The 27744-nt window shown below is 43.7% G+C and overlaps 1 protein-coding gene across 1 annotated transcript in view; it reads right to left on the reverse strand.

Moving 5' to 3' along the window:
• The window catches only part of GALNTL6 (polypeptide N-acetylgalactosaminyltransferase like 6), a 642113-nt gene that overhangs the window by 113417 nt on the left and 500952 nt on the right, over positions 1–27744 (reverse strand). The window contains exons 6-7 of the mRNA XM_063135437.1: positions 13806–13991; positions 10909–11092 (exon numbers count right to left, since the gene is read on the reverse strand). Coding sequence (XP_062991507.1) covers positions 10909–11092; positions 13806–13991 — 370 coding nt within the window. The remainder of the gene's footprint in view (positions 1–10908; positions 11093–13805; positions 13992–27744) is intronic.

Genomic DNA, 27744 nt, shown 5'->3' on the forward strand with positions numbered 1-27744 from the left:
GGTGAGTGGGGACAGGAGTGCAGCCTGAACCACAACAAAGTTGCCACACAGCAGTAGAGAAGCTGATTTTTTTTTTGTCTATCCCTATACATTCATGCGCTTTATATGCTCACCTACAAACCTGGTACCTACCAGCAATAGAAACTCATAGAAGTTTTTATTGTGCATTTACCCTGCCTTATTCACAGACATCATCCTCTTCCATTTGTAACTGTCCCACGTTTCCCCACCAGGTCTTCCATCTCTCCCCCCAACCCTTTAACCACAGAAAATCTATTAAGGAGGCAAAGATGGAATATCTGCACAGTGTCTTTTGATTGATAGCACTAGGAGTTGTCCTTCTGAGAGAAGGATACTGTAGCACAGGGGTGGGGAACCACAGGGGCCAAATCTGCCCTCCCCTCCGGTTTCCCAAGATGGCCATGCCCCCTTTCCCTGGTCCTATCCCCTTCTCACCATCTCCCTATGGCTTAGTGTTTTCCCAGACTTTCTGCAGTTTCTTCCCCCATTCTTCCCCCAATGCCTTGCTGAGTTACTGGCAGCGAGAGCTGGTATTTGTTTTTGTACTTTTGGCTCCACCTCCTTTGACTTTGGCCCCACCCACCACTGGAATGTGGCCCTCAAGAGCATCTCTGAAATTGAATTTGGCCCTTGGGTTGAAAGGGGTACTCCACCCCTGCTGCAGCCCATTAAGAAAAGTATGGCAGACCAATATGGCCAATATTGCATAGTCGTCAAAAAGGGATAATAAATTTGCAAAAGGAATTACCCAGATTTGGTAATTGCTTTCTTTCAGCATGCTTACAGAACCACCTGTAACAAATCCAACCCCCTCCCTCCCTCCTTCCCTCCCTCCCTCCCTCCTTCCTTCCTTCCTAGGGCATGGCTAGTCCTCCTGGCTTTCTGGGAGGGAGGGGGGAGGATCTCATGGTATTATGCTCACGAGATCCACCTCCTCAGTCTACATGTGGCATGTGACAGGAAGACAGAGGATAGCGCGCGCACAATTTTGTTTATTTTTTAAAACTAGAAAATACGCAGGAGTGCTCCACCGAAACAGTGACTTTAAAAAAAAAAAACACCTCTCCCGCTGCCGCCACCACACCCACATGTGGCCCCATACCTGGGTCCCAGCTCCTCACAGTTACTCACGAGGAGCCATGATGAAACTGTGACACCAGGCCACACATCCCGAGACTGCAGGAAAAAATGCAATGAAAGGGTAGAGCAATATCCCAGGGCAAGGGAGGGATCATCCCTCCCTGCTCCCAGGATCCCCTGTGCATCACGTGGGCACACAGGGACGATCCCAGGATGATCCCCGGGATATCGCCCCATCTGGCCATGCCCCTAGAAAAACCTTGGAATCAAAAATAGGACATCAATCTACACATTCCAAGCTTTCCCTTCACGTTTCCTTTAGACTCAGCCTCATGTCAGAACTCTAGAAATCATATCATCAGGTCTTCACTGGCTACTGATTGGTGAGTTTTGAGTTTTCCTCTCTGGCAGCTGCCCAGCCCCCATAGAAATGCCTGTATTATGAAATCTTTTCTTTGCCTCTAGTTGGCTACCAAAGAGTGAAGACAAGCCAAGATGGGAGCCCAGGTAGCGCCATCCCTCCCTCAACCCGAAGGCTGCTTTGGTGAGTTATTCTTAGGATCTTTATAAGGTTTTGTTAGCTAATTGTACATTCATTTTATTTTTCAAAGCAAATGATTATTTGTGAATGATTCTCAGCTAGTTTCTTTAGTAAATATACTAAATAGAAAAGAGTTGATTAGAGTTGTTTGCCTAGTCAGAAGTGTGGCCTTGGTCATGGGCTGGACTACTTGGAAAACATGCTGACTTGGCTTTTGGATATATAAAGGAAGCTCGGGAAAAGAAGCCTATGGAAAAGGTCCAACAGTGTCTGGCTATACATTGGTCTAGTAGAAATCAATGCATACCATCAATAACACATGACCCTAGGGATGTACAGATTTTGTAAAATCCATTCAGTCTGTGTTTCACAGAGAGTCAAGTGTTTTTTGTTCCAGCATCTGCTTGTTGATGGAATCAGTTTTTCCCCTCAATTTCTCAAATGTGTGCAAATTTACACTTGGAAAAATGTGCAAATTTCCCCGAAATGCAAAATCCCACCCCCACCCCCCAATACACAATCATGCTTATCTTATGGGGAAAATGTCCATTTTAAGCTGGAGTTTCTTTTATTTTACATATTTTTTTCAACTAAATTTGCGTAAAATTCTGAAAAGTGAAAGAAGAAAGGTCCTCAAGTCCACAGAATCCATGCAACTCAGGAAAAATTGATCCGCTGCAGAATCTATGGGCTGGATCCACAGAAATTCAGACCTGTTTGATTCCATTGTGAATTTCTCCAACATCCTTGCTTGGCCCATTGGTTTCTGCTAGGGCAATAAAAATTAATGGTCAGACACAGTTGGATCCTTTCCTATCCAGAGAAAAGCCAAAAGGTTGTATTCCCATGTGGTTGGTAGCAACCTACCTCTGAGAAATGGAGACAAAGGATATCTTGCAGCCAGTCCAACCTTGCTGGATTGGAGGTGCAAACATACCCATTTGTCTCACCATCTATAAAATAATCATTCAGGAGAAGAAATCAGTGGCGTAGTGGAGCCAGGGCCTGTAGGGATGAAGCGCCAGTACTTTTTTATTAGCATGAATACTGCTACTCCCTTCAGACTTCCATGTTTGCCCTGAGCTTAGCTGCAACCCTCAGAGTGGGTAGCAGGGGATGAATTTTCCCAGTAACAATATCTTATTCCCTGTTGTAATGTAAAGTATTTCAAGAGGCCTGTGTCTTGAATGGACAATTACTCCTGCTGGAGATAAAACTGCTAGCACTGGTTCACTGATGTCGATCAACACAGCTGCCTGCAATTTTGGACTCTTCTTGGTTGCATGGCTATGGGGACCATCAAAATGATTGCCTGCACTTCAAAATGTAATACTGCACCACCGGAATAAATTAGAGAGAAATTGCTCAAAGCAAAGCTTTATAAGGCTAAAGTTGACTGTGGCCTCAGCTAGACCTACGGGTCTAGCGTGATGGAGGGGTGAGGATCTCGCAATATTTTATCGCGAGACCTCCCCCTCTGTTTACACATGATGCACGACAGCCTTGGAAGAACAGGATGTCCCGCCCACCATTTTGTTTTTCTTAAAGGAGATGAGTGCACAAGCACTCGTGAGCAAAAGGTGAGTTTTTATTTTATTTTAAACAATTTTCCCCGCTCACCCCACCTCACCCCCAATGGGCGCAGTTCCTGGCTCCTTGCGAGTGACTGCGAGGAGCCGGGACAAACTGCGATGTCTGCCCCCACATTCTGTGTTCTCGGGATCAGCCCAGGACTGCGGAAAAAGTGGGCTGAAAGGGTAGAGCAATATCCTGGGGAAAGGGAGGAATCATCCCTCCCTGCTCCGGGATCCCCTGTGTGTCATGTGGATGCACAGGAACAATCCTGGGGATCGCCCTGGGATATTGCCCTGTCTAGCTATGGCCTTAGAGGAATGAATGATGGGCTCTCGTTTAGTCTGGACAACGGTGGGCTAGCAGCCCTGAGGATATCCTAGCTGAGTCTTCTTAGAGTCAGAAAGGAAATATAAGGCTGTGTTGCAGAAAAGACTCTGCCAGCACTTCTGTGGCCAGGAATGGGTGAAGCCACCTGCTTCTGCTTCATGGAATGCTTGGTCCACCACCACTTCCATCCGTTCACACTCATTGGGCCACACAAGCTTCTTTTGAGGCTCAGCGAGGCCTGATAAGTGTTCAGCAACCAGCTGCCCTCACTCCGGAAATTATGCATTTCCTCCTGTTGCATAAATGGCAGCCTTAAAGGCCCTATTTATGCAAGGGTAAAGGTGCAAAGTCTTGTGTAAATGGGGTCTTTATGGCTGCCATTTACACAATGGGGTAAATGCACAATTTCAGAGCTTCCGTTGTGTGCAACAATAGAGACTTCAGAAATTGCACATTCCCCTGCTGTTTAACTCATCAGGCCTCACAGGTACTTGGACTGTGAATGTGTCACAGGTGCCTGACTGGGTCCAGGGGGTGGCAGATGTAGGGGAGTGCATTGGACTCAGTCAGGCACCCACAACATCCCTAGCGGTGACAGATACAGGGAAAGATCATGGAGTGCACCCAGAGGTGAACTTTTCTACACTTGTTTTCCACATTTGCCCCCTGTCTTGAGCTGGAAGCATAACCCTTACATTTTATAGTGGGTCAGGGCATAACTTGGGAGATAGACCCCTTCTTTTTGGAACTCCACAGACATGGATTGAGGACTGAATAAAAAGCAAAACACACAACTGGTTTGTTCAGAACTCTTAAGATTTCACCTAAAACTATTTATCTTGAGAAGATCATAACAAAAGGATGAGGCAGGGGGAGGGGAAACCCCAACACCAAAACCAAGATCACACAGTCTCTGCAGCTGGGCTCTCGTTTCCTCGGCAATCAGGAGGCAATCTCCTCTCTGAGTGACGGTGTGGCTATAAGTACAATACAATTTGTACTTCAAGGCGCTGAAAGTGTCCCACTTCTCTACAATCAAGCATTTCTGTCCAGCAATAGAGTATCCAGTCGGAAACCGCTGCTCCCACTGCTCATCAACTGCCAAACTGGATGATGGCAAAAAAAAAAAAAAAAAAGGAAAAAAAAGAGGTAATTTAATTCCAAATGTTACCTGGTCAGCTGCCTGCAGATGTTCAGCAAGCTGCCTAGCACTGTCACAGCAAAAGTTTATCTGGCAAAATAGCTCTGATTGTCCGTGTAGGGGCAAGATACTCTCATACAATTTTCTCTGCTTGCATCCTCTACAGTAATAGCTGGGCAGAGGGAAACCTAGCCTCTGCTTTGTTTTTTGTTTTTAAGTGACCAGGTTCTGAGTATTGCCTCTTTTTTCAATGTATGCCACATCAGAAGCTGATGATATGACCTTCTTCTAATATCGAGGCATCCATTAATGATACTTCTATTTTGAAACAAAACATAACCAACACCATTCTCTTTCCCCTAACCACCCCCAAGATCAGGTATTCACTAGGTTTGAGCTACAGTATTCCTTTATTAAGTAACTTTAGGTAGGGTGACCATATGAAAAGGAGGACAGGGCACCTGTCTCTTTAACAGTTGCATAGAAAAGGGAATTTTAGCAGGTGTCATTTGTATGCATGTCACACCTGGTGAAATTCCCTCTTCATCACAACAGTTAAAGCTGCAGGAGGTCTACTAGAGTGACCAGATTTAAAAGAGGGCAGGGCACCTGCAGCTTTAACTGTTGTGATGAAGAGGAAATTTCACCAGGTTCCCCATATATACAAATGACACCTGCTGAAATTCCCTTTTCAATGCAACTGTAAAAATACAGGAGTCCTGTCCTCCTTTTCATATGGTCACCCTACTTTAGGCATGATCACATTCTCCCAATTTGTATCACCCCACTTCTCTTTAGTGGGTTGCTTTCCAATTACGTGCCCTACATTTTATTTATTTATTTATGTATTTCACTTATATACCGCTCCCATAGCCAGGGCTCTCTGGGCGGTTTACAGAAATTCTTAAATTGAGGTAAAAACAAGTATGCAAAATTTAAAACTCCAAAACACAGAACATACACACATAAAGCATTAAAAACCGATTAAAAACTAAACATGGGGGTAATTAGGATGTGCCGCCATATGCCTGAGTAAAGAGGAAAGTCTTAACCTGGCGCCGGAAAGATAGCAGCCTTGGTGCCAGGCGAGCCTCATCAGGGAGATCATTCCACAGTCTGGGGGCCACCACTGAAAAGGCCCTATCCCTCGTTGCCACACTCCGAGCCTCTCTCGGAGTAGGCACCCGGAGGAGGACCTTAGATGTTGAATGTAGTGACCGGGTATATTCACGTCAGGGGAGGCGTTCCGTCAGGTATTGTGGTCCCAAGCCGTGTAAGGCTTTATAGGTCAAAACCAGCACCTTGAATTGGGCTCGGAAACATACAGGCAGCCAGTGCAAGCGGACCAGAGCAGGTGTTATATGGTCAAACCTTCTGGTTCCCGAAATCAATCTGGCCGCTGCATTTTGCACGAGCTGCAGCTTCCGAACCGTCTTCAAAGGCAGCCCTACGTAGAGCGCATTGCAGTAATCTAACTTGGAGGTTACCAGAGCATGGACAACTGAAGCCAGGTTATCCCTGTCTAGATAGGGGTGTAGCTGGGCCACCAACCGGAGTTTGTAGAAGGCACTCTGTGCCACTGAGGTCACCTGAGCCTCTGACTTTGCCACTGGGTGCAATTACTTAAGAAGGTTTTTATGCAAAAACTAAATATTGCCTTTTCTCTTCACTTACCTTTTAAAACAGAAGGCTTCTGTATTTATTCTGTTTTGTTTTTGTGTATTTTGACAGTATGACTGTTGTTGCTTAGAGCCAGTTAAGGTTCTAAAAAAAAAGTTTCAGTTTTAAAAACTGTGAGCTGTCAGGAAGTCCCTGTTTTAATTTTCACTTATTTAATTTGTATACTCTACTAACTAACACCAATAGATTCTTGGAGCCTTTTATAAAAAGGTGGGGGCAATCTTTTGAAATTCAGGAATCCAAAACATAGGCAACGCATTAACCAAAGGAGATTTAATCAAAAAGAACAAAATGCAGTCTTTATCATAAAATCAAAAGAAACATACAAAGGGGTGACTTTAGCTCTATTCTTGCTAATTACTTCCTCTGTTTGATGTTACTAATAAGGACAGGGTAGAATAGTTGTTTGTATTAACAGGTTTTTTAGTCAGAGCTCCATTTCAAAGTCACAGTTCATGTTATCGGATTCATCAAGTAAGGTAGCACCTAGGATGCAATTATCTGAAAGCCCATGGAAAGTTGAAGAACTGAGGCTCAGGGTCAAACTACAAGCTATGTTAATTGCATGACATGCAGCCAGTACCAGGGAATTATAATGTTTCGTCCATGGCATGGGGTGGATGGGTAGATTTACATTGAGACAGCCATACTCAGGAATAAGAGATTTAACCCTTCCCTCCCTAGCTGTGATCATGACAAAAATCAATGCTCCCACACACTGTAGTTACACTTAGGAGGGGAAAAGGCTTCCATTGGTGCAAATGGAAGCTTTCCAGGATGCATGTATCTGTCATTTTCAGTTTCTCTCAATTTCTCATTTTTCTAGACTTAAGTTCCCAAACTTTGAGAATGTTTCCAGTCTTAAATTCAGTTTGTCCCAAATGTTGAGATTGGGTGGGGTGGGGTGGGGGGTTGGGTGGGGAGGGGAGGGGTAAAATTTGCAGAAAATTCATGTTTTGTGCATATTTTTCCTGAAATATGCACATTTGCAAGCTATTCTCCTAATATAATGCAATTTTAAATATTATTTGCACCAACATACACATTTTTATCTTCACATTCCACTTTTTAATTGGAGAACTCAGGGGACTGGGGTTTGTGCAACCCTCCTCTACATTTCACATTACCCCAAATTACCAAGAGATAGTTCGGTATATGCTATGATTTCCACCCAGAACATCCTTTCGCTTTTTTAACACTGTTAAATATTATTGTTGTGTCTCATATTTTAAAACCTTAGAATAGTAGCAGTCCCTGGTTCGTTTCAGCATCAGCCATCTTTTACCTCATAAGGAAAGCAAAGAAAGAAGTGGGAAGCGGGAAACCTGAAATTCTCACGAGGTACTCACAACAGGAAGTAAAGATGGCTGACAGGATGTTCTGGATGGAAATCAAAGCATATGCATGGTATTTCTGATTATAACCATTTCACCAGTCCCCATTAACCTGTTGACACATGGCCATTGCTTTCCCTGCAAATAAATCTATGTCTTAAGAAAATAACAAAAAAGGAGGGGAGGATTATGTTTGTTATTGCCTTGATTACACCAGTGAAACATCTTGGAAGGCACTTTAATACCAAACTACGTCTTGGTAATTTGGGGTAATGTAAAATGTAGAGCAAGGTTGCACAACCCACAACCCTGAGGGCCTCAATTGCAGCCCTAAAGGTGACCAGGGCTGGCCCGCATCCCATCTGCTGCCATTGCTGAATTTCCTACCCCAGAAATCTAATAACAGATATTTCTTTCTTCACTAGTACCAGCAGTGAAGAAAGAGTGATCTGTGTCAGGATTGCTGGGATGTGTGTGCACATGCATATGTGTGCATGTGTGTTTGGGCATGTATGTGTGCACATCTGGCCTTTGGCCCTGAAACAGCACCACATGCGAAAAGGATGTGAACTCCTGGCTTAGAATACAGTTAATCTGGCTTTATTGTACTAGAGGTTGAGCGAGGTGATCCTTGCGGCTCCATTCACTTCTGTGACCTTTTAGAAACCACATCAATGTGCAACACTTTATATATAGTATTTTAGTGCTGTTTAGATGCCACACAATTGTGTGCTGCCTCTTTTACTGCAGCAGGTAGGTTTTATAGAGTACGGGAATGCAGTTAAAAGCTAGATGTGCCTGGGGAGACATTAATCGTTTTGAGGTTTTTAAACAGAACGAGCAATTGTTTATCTCCCTTTTAAGTTTCACTTTTCTCTCCTCTGGGAGTTACGTACTACTAAACTTTAGGAAAAGAATGTAAATCTGAAACGGGGAAACCTCCAGTCTAAACTGTTCCATCTAAGGAAAGAGCAAACCTGGATAATCTCAAGCAAATGGGCAAATCAATTGTGTCCAAGGAGAACATAGATTTGGGCTTTAAGGCTGGCAGTGACGTTTCTGGAATGGTGCATATGAGTGCAACAGAGAACAAAGTAACACATACAAGAAGCCCCAAACAAGATTTCAGCAGTGTAGCCCCAGGTTCATATTTCCATTCAGGGGGTCACCTGAGGAGTTGGGCCTGTCCTCTGACTGAGGATTCATCCCCGGAAACACATGCAGCTTGGGGGATGAGTGGGAAGTCTTGGTTATCACGCCATGTCTAGGAGTAGCAGAATGCTTCTAAGCCCCACTGGAACACAAAGCTTTGGAATGAGGCCATGGCCCCTTTTCATTTTTCCTTGAAGGCATGGAGACTGGGACACAAGCTGGCTCCAGACCAGGAGGGTTAAACCTCTTTCAGCATGAGAGTCAAATTCAATTTCAAAGTACTTGGGGGTGGGGCCAAAGGGGGCAGGGGTGAAATATGCCAATGTGTTTACCGGAAAGCTCTTGCTGCCAGTAACTAAGCCTTAGGAGAGGGATTTCAACCTTTTAGAATTGGAAATAAACTATTCAAAATTCAGGAAACCATAAAAAAAACCACCCAGTTGTCAGGGGAAAGGGATGCGGCCAAGGGAAAGGGGTGTGGCCAAAGGAAAGGGGTGGTGGCCATCTGGGGAATCCTGGAAGGCTGGATTGGTCTACAGGCCTGAGGTTCGACACCCCTGCTCTATGGCCACAGCTAGACCTAAGGTTTATCCTGGGATCATCCAGGGTTCACCCCTGCCTGAACACTGGATCCCCTGTGTGTCACCTAGATGAACAGGTTTGACCCCAGGATGATCCAGGGATAAACCTTAGGTCTAGCTATGGCCTGTGAATCAAGCAACATTACAAGCTCCCTGCTTGTTAGTTTGCCCTGTGCTCAGATTTATCTTACAGAGATGTCTATTGTCCTGACTAACTGCAGCTAAAGCACTTTGCATTGTCCTGGAAAAACTGCACTGATTTAGGGATGCTTTGCCTCTCCAATGCATCCATCTTCTCACTGCGGTTATTACTAGAGTTTAATTTCACCATGAGAAAGGACATAGCCACAGACATCACATAACGCCTCTTGCCTGATCATAGTGATAACAAAAGCAAAGGAACTAGGAAGGTTTTAGCAACCATCTTGTCTATCCATATCAGATAATGGTATGCAGTTATAATAAAAATAATAATAAATTTATTTCTTACCCGCCTCTCCATTTTGATTGAGGCGGGGAACAACAGTAAGTATAAAATACATTAAATACGGATTAAAAACATAGTATACATTGTTAAAACTTCCTAAAAAAATCCTAAAAGCATCCTAAAAGTTATCTTGGTGTTATGTACATGGCCCCCCACTTAATGGGAACATATTAAACTTTGCCCGATTTAGCCCGACCAATGTAAATAGAACCAAATCAGCTTTTGAATACTAGCACCAATTTAACTGGGCTGTGGTTTTCAGAACTAACCCCAACTCCACTTTCCTCTCCTTTCATTTGTTGGCTGAGGAGAATGAATTCCTTTTTACATGACAGACAAAAATACCATAAAATAAAAATGGACTTGACTTTGTGGAGACTGGGGAGATAGTTACTGTGAATTATCTGATCCATACAATACCAGGGATAAAACGCAGGCTTAGCTGAGATTATTCACAAGTCAGCTGGATTCTGTTCTGCCTTATACCCCTGTGTTTAAATTACAGCAAGGCGTATACAGTAGCAACTGCATCAATCATACACAGGGCCTTTGCTAGCTGAAAGCAGGCTCCCTTTTGATTCATCTGTTGCATCAATCTCTAGCCAAGAAATAATAAACTAATGTCTCTTCAAAAGCTACTCTATGGAATAGTAAAAAGAATCAGCAGAGATACGTTTCTTCTCCATTCTCTACAATTATATTTGGGGGGCTCTACTAACTGCAAAGAGCAAGATGCTTTAAAGGCTGGATTCCTCCTTGCTCAAGCTACAGCATCAGGGGTAGCAGTGCTTTGTATTGATCCATCACCCAGCTTTTGAAATTGACTATCTTGACCTTTCCCACAACTCCTGTGTTTGTTGCTGCTTTTGTTTGCTGTCCTTAATTTGAGGTTAATTTGCCCAGAAGACCCTTGACCTATTGCGGTGGCCAGAGTTTGCCTGCGCTATCTCATTCCATTGCTTGGTGTTACTGCTGCTGCTGCTACTTACTCAAAAGGGTCACTGGGATCCATCTTCTGGAGTTCAGGTGGAATTGGTATTCTTTTATAATACATCTCCCAGTCGAAAGCTCCACGCATGGCATCCCCCGCTTGTGCCTCGTACCCAAAGTGATTGTGGTCAATGACATCGATCATAGGACACACAATGGTTTTATGGTTTAGCGCAATCTGGTCTGAAAGATGAAAGCAGAAAATAAAAAACGGCAGGTCCAGTCAAGTCATCTATCACATTTCCACAAAGTGAATCCCTCAGGCTTCTTCATGTTCTACTTTAAAATAAAAAGTTTGAAGACTGCCTAGGCAGTTCCCCATGGCCCTAAAATCATTTCTGTTTTCGAATCTGCATCGGGCCTCTCTATCTATAACGGGGCTGATGCACTCGGCCAGTGATTAGAAGCAATTATAGTTCTTCAAAGAGAGTCACATCCCAGCGAGACCCGCAAAAGTCAAGTCATCTATATCGCTGTCACTTTGCTGCTCTAAGCTGTCCCCAATCTGTCACCTCAGGAGGCAGCTAGCAAGCAAAAATAAAAAAAAAAACATTTTTTTTTTGCTCATTTCAGTTTTGAGTGTGTACATGCTGAGAAAATGCTACCCATTTTCGTTCTTAAAATATGAGTATCAACTTTGCAGTAATTCATCTCCTACTCTGATAGCAGTCAAAAGCAGGGACTAGAGATCAGTGTATCGGTTGATTACAGGGTCATGCCATGTTAACATCTTTTACCCCTAGTTCCATTTCCATTTGCAATTAAAAAGGTAATGTGTGAAGAAGTCCTCCAGGGCCAGGACATGTATCCCATAGGTGCAGAACATTGACCCTTATATACATCCAGATGACAACTACGATCCTCAGAGGAGGCCCTACTGGCCATTCTGAGAAGAATGGAATACCACCATGAAGAACCTTGGTGGCGGGGCCTTCTCTGTGGCGGCCCCCACCCTCTGGAGAACCCTACCTCGTGTGGTTCGGGAGGCGGAAAACATAACATCTTTTAAACGCCTCCTGAAAACATACCTTTTCACACAGGCTTTCCCTGGATCTTAACTTAGCTGGTTTTATATTGCGTTTTTAACTTTTAATGTTTTAACATTGATCTATACTTGTTATATGTTATGGTTTTTAATTATGCACTGCCCAGAGAGCTTCAGCTGATGGGCAGTATAAAAATGTAATAAATATAAATAAATAAATAAATAAATAAATAAATAAAATAAAATAAAACCCCAAGGACCAAATTGGGACTGCCTGGGATCCCAACCCGGCCCTGTGGGTTTAACCCTGGCCCCATTCTCTTTTCCCTGATCACTGATCATTTGGAGGTTTCCTGGCTTTCGTCCATCATTCCCCCTCTCCTCATTTTAAAATGCCTTTCCTAAAGCTTAGTTACTGGCAGTAAGAGCTTTACGCTAAAATAGGCTGGCATTTTTAGGCCTCATCCCCTTTCTTTTCTGCCTTCAGCCCCACCCACTACTGCAGTGTGGCGCCTGCCATCCCATCATCAGCTCCTGGATGGAATCAGATTTTTTTTTTAGGGACGTATGAGAATTACTCCTGTGCAAGTGTGAACTTGCACGAATCTCCCCAGAAGTAAACTACTGGTCCACAGGTCTGCAAAATCCATGTGACTTGATAAAAGCTGGTGCACTGCGGAATCCGCATGTTGGATTTATAGAAATCTGAATGCCTTTGAATCCATTTCAGTTTTCTCTGACGTCCCTTTCCCCGACATACATGATGTTTTTCTTTTTTGGTCTGTCATTGTATAGAAAGCAGTCAGGTGAATAGGGAAAAGGAGAGAATGTGACTGCCCAGTTGGAAACTCATGATACATGTACAGCCAACTATTTCTATGCATTTGACCAACGGCATAACGCTGGAAGTCCTTTGATTCAGGCAGATGACTGTCACTGGACGTGATGGAGCCTCATGAGGAAGGTAGGCTCAGCTTCTGCCCCACTGCATCTTTGCCTATGACTATTGCCGTTTTGCTTCTTGTAGCTGGAATCCAGCACAGCAGTCGATCGTGAGTCACTGTTTCTGCATTTGCTATTCTGAGTGCACTCCAAGGCCTGGGATATGTTTACTACAAGAAAACAATTCAGTAAAACGTAGGAGACCAAAAGGAACAACCCCTGCCTGTGAACAATTTCATAATGCTTTAGACTTTCTGAGTGCTGCACTTCGAACTATGCAGCTGAAATGAAACCAAAATATTGTAACGGTTCTGAATTATGTTCCAGGCAAATGTATCAGAACTACCCAACTGTGCATTGCTGTCTTCCTAGTTTTATTGTGCTGTGTTGTCGAATGGTTGTGGCTCCTACTCCACCTATCCAGATGTTTTGGGAGACAACTCTCCGCGTTCCTGACTGGCTGAGGCTGATGGGAGCTGAAGTCCATAACATCTGGAGAGCACCATTTGGGGAAAGCTAGGCTAGTGGGCTAGTAACTCAATTAAAACACATTGGGGGAGATTTATATTTTAAAAGCTCTTCTTAATGATGTAAACAAATGATTCTAGAAATGGCATAGTAGGGGACCAAATGTGTGCTAAAACATTCAGTGCCTGCCAAAGTTGGCAGACACTCCACTGGGGGGTCACTCCAACTTCTAGTGCTGAATTCAGCCCTAATCATGTTTACTCAGCTGTAAGCCCCTGGCAACTATGCTTAGCATTATGAATCTAGAAAGTTTTACTTCTTCCCAATCAGAGGTCCAAATGTACATGTGAGTCATATAAAAAAGGTCACAATCCTGTTGGTGGGTCATTCTGGATAAAATATTTGGGAGTCACATTGTATGCCATGAACAGGTTCCTGAGAGTATGTTCTATGCTCTGCCATCATGAAGAGTCCAGTGCTATTTGAAACAGTGTGACTTACTAAGTAAAGGCGGCAGCCAGTTCACATTGACTTCACAATGGGAATCCAGGAAGGTCAAGACTTCTCCTTTCGCTATGGAAGCTCCAAGTAGCCTGGTGCGAATGAGCCCTTCTCTCTTCTTGGTGCGCAGAATTCTCACTTTGACAAAACGAGCCATATACTCCTCCAGCTTCTCTTTCAAGTGTTCTGCAAAAACACAGAAGAGAAGATGAAGACATGAGCGGTGACAGGCTGACCTGAGAACAGATGACACTAAATACCACATGTGTAGCATCCTGCTAGAGCGTGGGTGCAGAAACCCAGACTTGGTGGCCAGATCTGGCCTGCTTAGGGTCCCAATCAAGCTCTCAATCCAGGGTCCCAATCCATGCCCCCTACCCCTGGCCCCAACCCCTTTCCTTGAAAAAGAAAGGGAAAGTTTCCCCAGTTTTTGTACAGTTTCCCCACTTTCTAAAAGGTTGAAATGCCTCTCCTAAGGGTTAGTTACTGGCAGTAAGAGCTTTAAGCTAACATACTTTGATTTCTGTTTTGTTTTTGCTCCACCCCTTTCCCTTTGGCCCCACCCACTACTGAAATGCAGCCGCCAAGAGCTTCTCCGAAATGAAATTCAGCCCTCGAGCAAACGACATTCCGCACTCCTGTGCTATATCATTTGACGCCGCTTTCTTCGTTCAGTGTTCCTCATTATCTGCAAAGCCTCTCCGAGATGCTTCATAAATTGCAAATGTTCGCTGTTCAAACACGCAGAGGAAGCCACTGACATTTTAGACCTTTTCACATTTGCGGCTGGCAAGCTTCCACCAACCATATCACCGCAGCCAAAATGACTGCAGGAGGTTCATCGACCCCTCCGGTGCCTGCTGTCCCAAGGCCAGAAGAACAATCTGGCATACGGTTTTTGCAAAAGAGGCCCTTTCCAAGTGGGCTTCCCAGTCCTATTAATTATGCAAAAATATGCATGGGATATCTAGACCTAGATCTCAATGAACTGTGAAACTGAAGGTTTTTGATGGGTTGGGGCAAGAGGGAATCAATTTCAGAGCAGGCTCAGCAACTGGACACCAGCTTGGAGCAAGTGAACAGTTGCTAAGGCTTTGGTTATCAAAGGAAGCAGTATTTTGTCCTATTCAATCCCTCTGTGTTTGCATCAGGAGACAATGCCTTGTGGAGCTTTTTCCCTTTTCTTTTTTGCTTTCTGATTCAACATAAACAACGGAATAGTATCACTGCCTGCATTTCTGCCCTTTCCTAAAACAACTTTTTTTGAGTGCATCTATAACAAGGGAAACAAAGCATTGCCTTTGAGGGAACACTTCTTCCCATCCCATTCATTCTTTCTTTGAATACTTCTAAAACCAATCCGTGCGTATTCCAGTGTGGTGGAGCCAGTGTGGTGTAGTGGCTATTGTGTTGAACTGGGAGTCGGGAGATCCGGGTTCTAGTACACACTCAACCTTGAAGCACACTGGGTGACTTCGGGCCACTCACAGACCCGCCCAACCTACCTTTTCTTTTTTTTAAAAAAAGAAAGGTGTATCTGTTGGAGTCAATGGAAACTTCTTTTTGTTTTTAAATTCCTGTACAGGGTGTCAAATTTCCGGGAGCAAACAGAGGGGGTGGGGAGGATAATTCTCCTCTCCCAGTAAGCACTGATCTCAGTCTGAATCAAGGCTACCCACACTTATTCTTGAAAAAGAAATTACACATTATGCAAGTCACATAACATGTAGTTTGATCCTGAGCCTCGTGAGGAAGGGAATTCCACTAGTGGCAGGCACCCAGAGAACCTCTCTCTCCATACTTGTTCAAAATTGGTACAGGAATTATATTTTAATGTGGTGATTTTAGTTAATATTAGAAATCAAAATGGAGGCACAGGGGAGAGAGGCTGTCTACAAGGAATGAAGGCACTAAACCAAACCCAATCCAATTTACCTGACCCAGTTTACAAAAGTGGATAAAATTATTTCAATCCAGCAGTAGAGACATTTACACATGACCGGCTAAAGCACTTTTTGCACTGTTGTATTCTATCATGCAAGTGTAAAATTGTAAGCCCTTTGGGGATCATGACAGCTGTGACTTTCAAGAAATTGCCAGATGCTGCCCCGAACCCATGGGATAGGGAAGGCTATAAATATAAATGAATCAAACTAGAATGTACAGTTGAATTATCTTGACTCAAGTATTGTGAAAGGGCCTCAAATATGCTGGTAATGGCATATCTGCATGACATATTGCACCTGCTTTATATCACTAACTGTGGGCCGGCCCTGCCATTGGGCAGAACGAGGCAACTGCTTCAAGCAGCTGATATTGGATGTCATGAGAGGGCAGCAAATTCTTACTGCTTGAGGGAGGAGAAGAGGCACTAATGGGATTTTTTGCCTCAGATGCCGAAATAAGTTGAACAGCCTTGTGTACAATGCACCGTAACTTGGGGGGTGGGGTGGGGGTGGGGTGATAACATCATCTGTTGCTTTACCTCAGGCAGCACCATGTCTTGGAACCGCATTCAGGCCCCCACCCACCCCGCACCTTGGCTTTCCTCAAATGATCTTGGGGATTGTAATTTGGTGTAGTGATGAGAAGTTTTTGTAGAGATCCAGAAGTTCCTTGCTTAATATGCCCGTTGCCCAGCCAGGCGGCTTTTGCGGGTGGGAAGGAAGGGAAGGGAAGGGAAGAAGGACACTGCACATGCAAGGGCATGTGGGCAGCGTGAAGCGTGGGCAGCGTGAAGCGTGGGCAGCGTGAAGCGTGGGCGAGGCAGAGCCTCTAAAGGCCTGCCTTGCTTGGAGCTCGGCCTCTTTCGCTTTCTGGCTCCCACCCTCCCTCCTTTTAACTAGTATGGGATTATCCAGTCACTCCCTTTGTGGGGGGGCTGAGTAGGAATTTTACCTGCTGCAGGTTTTTGCCTACTCCACACTGAAATTATGATTAGCAGAGGGTGAGTAAATAGGTGGATTAGACTGGATTGACAGGGGTGTGCGGGAATTTGCATGATTTATAATAGGGACGGTGAGCACTCTGGCACCTTTTGGTGATTGGCATATCCGGAGGTCCTGCTCCTCGGGGGCTTTGCAGCTCTCGTGTCATGATATGGCATTGTCTCATCTACTCGGAGCTCTGCAGCACTGAGTGGGGATGACGCAGACCGGTCTTCCCAAACTTTCATAGTGTCCCATAAGAGAGGGGCTGGGTTTACCTGACTCCTGGCTTTGGAGAGTGGCTTGCCCATAATGGCAGTTTAGGTGCCTGAAGAAAGAATCTAATAGATTCCCACACTTTCACATGCAGATCCAGGGAGGGGTGAAGTTCCCTTGTTTAAATAAAGAAGCCCTAGTTTATCCCAAGCTCTGGTGTCTGTGTCTTTATTCTATGCTTCCTTCTCCACTCACAAATGCCTCACAGATTTACAATTGCTAAGTTTCCCTGGGCAGAGAGAATGAGTTTGACCATTGTATTAAGTACTTGCATGAAAATGCCCTTAACCATCACCATGGGACATACATTCAAAGCTGGCAAATATTAGTGCTCCAATATCCTCCACCCTCCATGTCAAGCAGGGAAATGTGATGTCTGGGCAAATTTTCTGGAGAAATTATATTGTTATGTTTGCCAACCGAAATGAAATGGCTATTAAATCTTCAGGAGACAACACATCCAGGCTATTTATTATCAGTGGAATCCATTCAGGAAAGCCTGCCATGACAATATAATATTCAGCTAGGATGGTTTCATTTATATGCTGGGATATTGCATAAATTTCTCTTCCAGGGACAGGCTGGAGATGAGGTAGGGTGGGGAAATCAGGCAGTACTTAATTATTATTATTTTCTCACGCAATAAATGGTGTGCCTCAAATACAGAAGGAGCCAGAGCTCTTGTCAGTAAAAATGGAGAGAAGGTTCTTAATTTTAAAAGAAAATATCTCATTCTTTCCTCCACATTGTTTATTAAATGAGGTAATAAATCATACGGCTGATACACGCCAGGCATCTGCCAGGGCATGAGTTGGCACGAAACAGTCAAATAAAGAGTTATGGAGGAGCGGAGGTGGTGTGTGCATTATAGGTTGTCAGTGGCATGGCAAGCAATGATAAAGGGCAGCATTATGGCTTCTCTACTGATAGTCTATAAACAAATTCTCCATTGTAATGTTGGTGTGTGGCCCTCTTTATCTTCATTTAAACCAGGCAGGAGTTTACCAAAAGCAAAGCAAAGAGGAACTTGCTTCCTCCAGCTCCTGATAATTAAATCTGCCCAAGAAAAAGGCTCAAATAGTTTATTCAGCTGCCCAAGATGCACTTGAATCAAGGATGCCGACCCTGTTGCATATCTCCCCCCACCCACCCCCAGCTTCTCTCTCCACCCCCATCCCATGACAGGGTGTCTAGGCCCTTTAACTGTATATGGTTAGGAGGAATTCAACAGGTGCAGTATGGAAATGATGGTGAGAGCTGCACGTGTTGAATTTCTGTCTGTCGCACAGGGGGTTAAAGTCACAGAAGCATTGACCAGAAAATGGCTGCCAACCCTATCTAAAGTTTTCCTTCCTCTAACCATTTGTCCAAATGGAGGACAAACTGGGGGCATGTCTAGACAATGGGTGATCCCTGATGGGTGATCCCTGATGCACAGGGGATCCCGGGGGCATGGAGGGATGATCCCTCCCTTGCCTCGGGATAACCGGGATGGCTTTAATCCTGTTTTTTTCCCTTGGTCTCGGGATCGTCCCGAGACCATGGGAGGTGTGGACCACCATCCCGGTTTCAATCCAGCTCCTCACGAGTAAACATTGGGGGTGGAGTGGGGGGAACGGGAGGGTTTTTTTGTTTAAATACCTTTATCTTTGGAGCACTCCTGTGCTCATTTTTGATAAAAAGAACACCCAAAAACAAAATGGCGGGCGCAACGTCCTCTTCTTCCTGGGACGTCGTGTGCCATGTGTAGACTGAGGGGGAGGATCTCGCGATCAGCATATCGTGAGATCCTCTCGCTCCATAGCCCTGGTGTAGACATGCCCTGGGTAGATGAAAGAGTCTTACACTACAATTAAAAACACACACACACACATCAAAAATTGACAGCGGTGAGCAAGCAAAAGTGGTTTTGTGATCCACCAAGCTGAATGCAGTATGCCTGCCTTCTAGCTGTTTGAAAACTCCTTCTCCACTTTGCGATCCAGATTTTTGCAAAAAAAAAAAAAAAAAATGAAACAAAACACGTTTTAATGCAAATAGATTGCCTTCAATTCATGGGTGACCAGTTGCGCAGGCCTGGCTAAGACAGACCCAGTGTAGATAAAAGAGTGCTTTTGGCAAGCTTAGTTTCTAGCCTTCCAAGTCAGAAATGAAAAGCATAAACTTCAAGGATGTAAAGTAAGTGAAAGACATTCTACGTACAACATATGTAACGCATTACACAGGTATTGATTAAAGAGTCATCTGTGTGTGTGGATTCAAAAAGCACCATTGGTACATAATGAGAAAAAACAACCACTTAAGACAGATATACTATAAATGGAGTCAAAGAAGCTTCCTTCCAGTTTCCTTTATGACCTTGCATTCTAGGCTTTAATTTCTGTCTCGGGAAACTAGAAACCAAGCATGCCAACAGTACCAGCTCATCTACATTGCATCTATCTTAGCCAGGTCTGCACAACTAGTGGACCCAGCTGCTGAGTGAAACTCACCTGGAGTTTGATAGACCTGTCTTGGCTTTTTGCTGTCCCATTCTGTGGCCCCTTGAGGCTCACAGGAGACACTGGTAACATCCAGTGACAGTGAGAACAAGGCAAAAGAAAAACAGGACCTTGGATAGTGGGTTCTCCTGGTTGTAACTCACCACCACAACAGGAGGATGTTGCTTCACCAAGGAGCCAAAGCCAACTGAAGCCTCATGTAGGATGACAAGACTTGTAGGGTGGTCCTCTTGGAGGATCTGACTGGATTGTTAAAGGGCCCTTGCAACCTGAGACTGTTGCAATGCTGGGGGAATGGAGGTTCTGCTGGGAACTCATCTTCTGAACCAGAGAAGGATGATGAGGCCCTGTCCTCTGGCCAGAAGGGCTCTGAATAAGGCACTGTCCTATCTCAAGGACATAGCCGCTGTCTTGTGATCATCAGAATCTTCTGCTGAATACTGGAAGGTCCAAGGGCTGGGGGACATGACATTTGTTGCACATCTGGATGGAAAAAAGGGGGAAAAGAGGAGTTTTCAAGCTCCTGGAGGGCTGGTAGATTACAGTCAACTTGGTGGGCCCCAACGATTTGGGCCCTAAATAATTTGGGGCCAAGTTATCTGAAGGACCATATTCACCTATATGAATCTGTCCATGCTCTAAGATTAGCTTCAGAGGCTCTGCTCATAGGCTCACTTGTATTATTTTTATTTATTTATTTATTACATTTCTATACCGCCCAATAGCTGGAGCTCTCTGGGCGGTTCACAAAAATTAAAACCATTCCAAGTATAAAACAACAGTATAAAACCATAATATAAAATACAATATAAAAGCTCAACCAGATAAAAACAGCAGCAATGCAAAATTACAAATTTAAAACACCATGTTAAAATGTATTTATAGATTGTTAAAATTGTAAGATCAATTAGGTTGGTGTCCATCAAAGACAGGGCCTTATTGGTGGTGGCCCAATGTTTGTGGAACTCCCTCCCTGTAGTACACATTTTTAAATGAGCCTTAAAACTCTACTTATTTTGCATTGTGTTTTCTTAATGATGTTATAGTGCAACTGGCTTGAAACTGTTAGGGCTGTACCCTCAGGCCAAATCCCCAAAACCGAGGCGGGCTGATTCAGCCCACCTCACATTGGTTTTGAGTTAGTTCTGGGGTGTCCTGAGGCCAAAGCAGATTGGTACTGAAGCTTTGGGGCACATCGGGCCAGATGGCACTGGACTTACGTCCTTCTCCCCACTCACCTGCCACTGCCACTGCATCATTGCCACCACTGCTGCATTGCTGCCGAGACCAGGAAAACACAGCATCCTCCTGACAGCCAGGCCATGATTTCAAGATATCATGGGGTCTCTGAGCTTCAAACTATGGCAGCTGTAAAGGGGAAATGGCCCTTTGTGGACACCGCAGTTTGCAGCAATAGATGTACTAAATCAGAGCCCCCGTGATATCTTGAAATCATGGCCTGGCTCTCAGGAGGATGCCGCATTTCCTGGTCATGATGGTGTTGGGGCAATGGCGGAAGCAAAGGGGTGATGTGGCAGTGGTAGTGGCATGGCGGCGGCAGGTGAACGGGTAAGTCCCAGTGGCAGCAGCTCTGGGTTGTGGGGTGAGGGGGGTGAGGGAGGGAGGGAAGGAGCATGGAGTCAGGAGTCCAATGGACTCCTACCGAGACTTGCTCCCAGCTTTCCTGGGTGCTAGCTCCACTGCCAATACCCAGGGACCCACAAGGCCGAGTCTCCTTGGGGCCCCCCAAATCTCACCTCAGCTTTGTCACTGAGGTGAGGTGGGTAACCCCTGAAGCACCCTGAGGTGAATCAGGGCCATTTCAGGGGCTCCAAAATGGCCTCCGAGGCAAATCGGGGACCATGCACAGCCCTAGAAATTGTATTAACTTGTTTTAGCTGGTTTCTAATGGTATACTGGTATACAAAAATAAGTTGTATAAAACTCCTGCTTTTAATGGTTGTTTTAACTGAAATGCAACACTGCATTTCATGATTATTTTATGTAAACTGCCATGTGAGGGCTTTGCCTAGAAATAAATGAACAAATATATGTTTGTTTTTCATTCTTTCACAAAGAGCAACAATTAAGAAATGAAATAATAGTTCTTCTGGTTGTGAGGGATTTGGAAACTTTATAAATGACAACTTCCAGCAGAAAGAAAATATGCAGCTACCTAAGCTTAGGTAAAAGATTTCCCTAAACTTTACCCCAAAGAAAAGCGAAATGCTGGAAAATAAGTATCCAACCCTTGACTGAATCAAATTGCTGTTGAGAGTCTAAAAGCATGCTGGAAAAAAAAGTGTTTAGAATGCGAAATCCACATCTAAGTGCAAATTCTCTGAAGTTCAGACAGATGATAAAAGCTTTGAGGCAATTGTGATTTTTTTCCCTTCCATGGAAGTATATTAATCAGCATAGATTTTCCATTCTGATTTATGTATTTATTTCTTTATTTAGGATTTTTAAACCAAGTTCTCAGGGAGGCGAACACACACAACTAAAAATGGAAAGTTTCAGCTAGCTCACCTACAAAATACAAGATAAAAATGCAACATGTAATACCTCTTACAAGTTTCCTTCTTTGGCAGAAATAGCTCCTAATATGGGTAAAAGCACAGCAAGGCCCAACCAGACATCACAAAACATTGTTTTCTGTTTTAAAATAAAATAAAACTGCCCTCCATGCTCATCTTTGCAAGGGTGCATTTGGGAAGAGCATCAAGGGCCTTCATTCCCCCCCAACCCATCAGCTATTTTCTTTGGGGTTTGTGTGCTCCAGTTTAGCCCTTAGCCCTAGGTTCCGCCATCCTGGCCTGGAGCAGTGGAGGCTGGTGGCTCTGAGGCCAGTGGGGCGGTGAATCAGAATTCTAAAATGTTATTATCACCCCATATTGCAGTTGGGAGCAGGGACTGAGGCTGGGAAAGAGTGGCTTGCCAAAGGCCAGTGAGTTCATGGCAGAGGTAAGATTCAAACCAGATTTGTAGCTCAATCTGTTAGCCACTGTGCTACACCATCTCTTAAGATAAAGTCCATGCATAGAAGCAGGAAGATTCTTTCAGAGGCAGCAAGCAAGGAAAACAAACTAAAGCAAATACGACAAGAGTGCTGATGTATGGACACACCCTGGAACTCTGTTCATTTATTTTTAATGTAAAATTGCAAAGCTGACATTTCTGCACAGTGTTTCAAAAGCACATCAGGAACCGCGTGACACCTGCAAGTCATATGTTTGCCACCTTAGGGCTAGTATATAGTAACGAGCAAGAACACACACTAGGAAAATGTTAGCAAATAAAATCTGTGACTACTGCCAAAGATATATTCACCTGAGAAAAATTACACAGTAGAAACTACCTCATAAATTACCCTCTTACTCTGAAGTGTGTGTGTGTGTTTAAACTGATCTGCTCATTATACAGGCAGCTCATAACAGTAACTCATTTCCAAGGAGTTCTAAGGTGTCTTTGCCCTTAAGATTTAACTAAACAATTTTGTAACCTGCAAAACAGAACAACATGATTTTCTGTGATAGGAACAAATACTCGGTAAATGTCATACATACATTATCTGATCATTCTAACACCAATGTCTAAATGGCATCCAAATGACATAATTAATGGTAACAATTTCAAATTGCTCTTGACAATAACATGTCAACTAAGCCAAGCTTTACATATTTATGACATTGTGAGAAGTCAGTCAGATTTTGCAACCTGTCATTATGCTGACATTTATTTTGCTTTGCCTGAAACCCTCTCTGACATAGTCTCTCTCTCTCCATACACCTTAAGCTACTTTTCAACTTCTAGAGAATTGTCCTCCGCCCTTATATTGTTCACTTAACCCCCTCAAAGCCAAAGTATACTGTGTACAGTCCAGAACTTTCCACAATGCAACAATTAATGAAAATTGTTGACAAAGTATTGCTAAGAAAATGAGAGAAGATAGAGTTTTAAAGAGGGAGACAGATAGCCTATCCCAATGCCATATGTGAAGGAGTGTGTGTTCCCCCATGTGAAAAAAAAACAATCTCCCTCCATGCATGAACAAGCTGAAAAAAATCTTGTCAATATTGCCATTTTTTAAACTTCCCTCAAAAGTCCTACAGACATTTTACAGGAGTATTCAAATTGACCTCAAATTTTCCTTTAGGTGGCCTATGCTGAATTTCACCTATGCAACCATATTATTTCAGTGTTAATTTAAAAAGCAGACAATCCCTCTTCACTTGTTTATCTCTTTTCTAAGATAAATGTCCTCCCCTTCCACATGAACATGTATTTATTTTAATTGTATATAGTGCAACTTCAAATAATGTTTTGATGTGATGTAATGGGTAGGCTATGGCCTTAGCTAGACCTAAGGTTTATCCCGGGATCGTCCTGGGGTCATCCCTGTTCATGTAAATGACACACAGGGGATCCCAGGAGCAGGCAGGGACGACCCTGGGACAATCCCGGGATAAACCTTAGGTCTAGCTAAGGCCTCGGACTCAGGGAAGATGCAGATTCAAAGCCCTGTTCAGCCACATGGCTTACTGAATGATCTTGGGCCTGTCGTTAGCTTATTAAGCCTGAACCTGGCCTTCCTCACAGGGTTGTTGAGAGGATAAAAGTTTGTGTGTGAAGTAATTCCATGAAAATTCCTTTGAGGAAGGATGGGGCAAAATGCATTATCTAATTCCCTTTAGCATTTCTGCACAGTTAATTTGGTTGAAGCCACACATTATTTCAGCTGCCCTTAGCTTTGCCAACTCTGTGGGGGTATTCAGCTGATCATGGCGGGGAAAGAAGCCATCGTGGCTTTTCCCGCTGCTGCCCATGCGCCTGTCATTTACATAATTACCCACGCTGCAGTGCAGGTTCACATATTTGCTGAACCGGGTGCATAGCATGGTGGGGGAAGCCTCGAACCCACCCTTCTGCAAGTTGTGGGTTGTAGGGTGAGTTTGAAGCCATCCCCGCTGTGCCACATGCTGAGTTTAGACAACCTGCCAACCCACACTCCAGAGTGACTAATTATGTAAACAATGGTGATGCCTGCAAAAGGGAATTCCTTACCTGTAACCTTCGGAAGTGCCCCCCCCCTCTGTAATTTATTTATTTATTTATTTATTTATTTATTACATTTTTATACCGCCCAATAGCCGAAGCTCTGTGGGTGGTTCACATAAACAACGGAATAGTATCACTGCCTGCAATTCTGCCCTTTCCTAAAACAACTTTTTTTGAGTGCATCTATAACACGAGAAACAAAGCATTGCCTTTGAGGGAACACTTCTTCCCATCCCATTCATTCTTTCTTTGAATACTTCTAAAACCAATCCGTGCGTATTCCAGTGTGGTGGAGCCAGTGTGGTGTAGTGGCTAGAGTGTTGAACTGGGAGTCGGGAGATCCGGGTTCTAGTACACACTCGACCTTGAAGCACACTGGGTGACTTTGGGCCACTTACAGACCCACCCAACCTACCTTTTCTTTTTTTAAAAAAAGAAAGGTGTATCTGTTGGAGTCAATGGAAACTTCTTTTATTTTATTTATTTTATTTATTTATCCCCTGCTATGTCCCCTCCCCCTCCCTCCTTTGCCTATGCCTGCTACATGCCAAAGGCAAATTCCTTAATGGAGAAAGAGTAAAAGTTTGAACAGCCTACCAATGAAATGTGACTCCTTAGCTCATCAATGATTCTGACCAATGGAAATACTGACTCACTTTTTGAAACCAAAGGCTATATATGTGTGTGTTGGAAGGTGTGCTTGATTTGTGACTTGTCACCGGCACCCTTTTGCTGCAGCTCTGGAAATAAAATTATGTTGGATCTTCCACCCCTGTGTGCTGTATTGGACTTAGCACGCCGGACAACGGGCTTTCCTGTCCTTTTGGGGGACAACAATAGGCACACATGCAGTACATAGGGGAGAAGCCATGATGTCCTCTCCCCCAGCCCCACCGCCGTGCTCGAACCTGGACTATGACATCAAAGGAAAGAAAGAAAATTGTGTGCCAGACTAAAGTTAGGTTTACACACACAAACTATAGATGCATTTTAAAAGTTCACTTTTAACAGATTCTTTTAATGAGACACTAGTGTTCGTTTGGCATCAGTTAATTACTTTATGTTGGGTTGAATCAAAGAAACTCTCAGCAGCAGGTCGTTCTCCACAGATAGTTTGTTTCATTGCTTTGTTTTTATTGCAGCTGAGGATCCCAATTCACATAAGTGTAACGTTGCAAATGGGATTAACATTTTCAAAGCTACCGAGTTCAGGATTCTCATACCTCTCACCTCTCGGCACCATCTAAACTGAGCACACTGGGGGTGAGGGGGAAAGGAGGGGTGCTACAAAATATGGCAGCACCCACTTTCCCCCCTGGAAGGCTATGGACTGATACAATACCTGGGGGATTTTGGAAAAATGAAATGGTGACTGCAGGAACAGCCACAAAAATTAGGAGTGCTGCTGCTGTCATACCTGCAGAAACGTAATACTCCAGCCCCAAATGATACAAATTAATGGGTTTGGAACATCATCGTAAAATAATCTCAGCAAGGATATTCCTTGGGAAGGAGGCTGTATGGGATTCATTACACACAGCCTGTTGGGGGACACTGCAATATTTAAGTCCAGGGGGACTCATCCTTCTAAAAAGGTTGAGGAACATTTTTTAATTTAATAATTCTACCTAAAAATGCTTTCTGTCAGACTACCTGGGGTCTAAGTTAAGCTGACAGGCTTGCAATTTTCTATATCCTCATGGATCCTTTGGCTACTTTCCTACCCTCTGGCAAGGAGTTTCATTTTAGAAATCAGTTAAGTATTTTAATTAAAAGCAAAACCATTTCATGTTTGAGTTCTTTGAGGCCTCTTGTATGAATGCAATCTGGCCCGAAAGACTTCTGGTCATTTATGGTGCATTCCATTAACCATTCTGTGGTTAAGCAGCATGGCACTGTCCTCCAACTCCCAGGAATGGTGGGAGATGTATGCCTTTTTTTCTGTCTAAACACACATAGGACTGCATTCAGAATAGGCATGTCACCTGTTTGATGTTGCTGTTTAGATGTACTTCTTAAAAAGAATACTTACCCAAGAATGAGCTATACTTCCACAAACAACAAAGTTGTAGCATACACAACCAAGGCCATAGCTAGACCTCAGGTTTATCCCTGGATCGTCCAGAGGTCAAACCTGTTCATCTAGGTGACACACAGGGGATCCATTGCTCAGGCAGGGGCGAACCCTGGATGATCCCAGGATAAACCTTAGGTCTAGCTGTGGCCCAAGACACTTGTAGTATCAGAATGACTAACACACATGTAACACAAGCCCGCTAGAACATCTTTGTCAGTTGAATGAAGTGAGGATGAAAGTTTTTCTCAGAATAAATGTACTACTCATTAAGATCTCACAGGACTGTGGGAGTGGAATATAGTGATGTTGTATCTGCCAAGAAGAACAGCTTCCATCAATAGAACCAGGTGAAATCTGGATCTTACTCCCCCATGTAGCCCCCTATGCCCCTCAAAATATGCTTTGGAGATTTGGGGGACAGGGGGAGTATGGGGGAGTGAGAAGGAGAAAATCTCATTGTGTAAGTGGATGCCTGCTTTGTGTGACATTGGATCCCATCCTCAGTGGGTGACAGGTTGCTAAAATGCATGGTAGCTCTGCCAAATGCATTTTATAGTGAAAACAGATGGAAGGAATGCATTCAGCTACTTCTCTGCAATTACACTCCACCCCTTTTCCTTTGATATCATTGTCATCTAGTAGTCCAAAATGCCTCTCTGGCTAGTTTGCCTGCTTCTGACATATTTAGAAAAGCAAATGATGTATTCAATAAGTTGTTCCTCCAGAGTTTTTCTTGGCTACAATCCTGTACAATTCAATAAGCCATTATTTTAGTAGACATGTATGGGGTTTCATTGTTAAAATAGCTTTGCCAGATTCCCCCCTCTTTCCTTTATTCAGTCTTCAAGTTTTTAAAGGAACCCCTTTTGCCTTTTATCTCTCTCCTTAACTTTTCCATTTAACCATGCTGCAATTCTTTGGGAAACTGTCATATGAATTCTGTATGAAGACTTGTTTTGTACATCTCTTACAAATTACTTTAATGTAAGCAACTCAAAAACATATTATTATTATTATTATTATTATTATTATTATTTCCAATGTTTCTGATTCTCCCAATTTGGGGGTAGGTGGGTATTTTAAGTTAACATGAGCTGGAA

Source organism: Elgaria multicarinata, chromosome 10 (genome assembly GCF_023053635.1).
Source record: "Elgaria multicarinata webbii isolate HBS135686 ecotype San Diego chromosome 10, rElgMul1.1.pri, whole genome shotgun sequence".
Taxonomy (NCBI): Eukaryota; Metazoa; Chordata; class Lepidosauria; order Squamata; family Anguidae; genus Elgaria; species Elgaria multicarinata.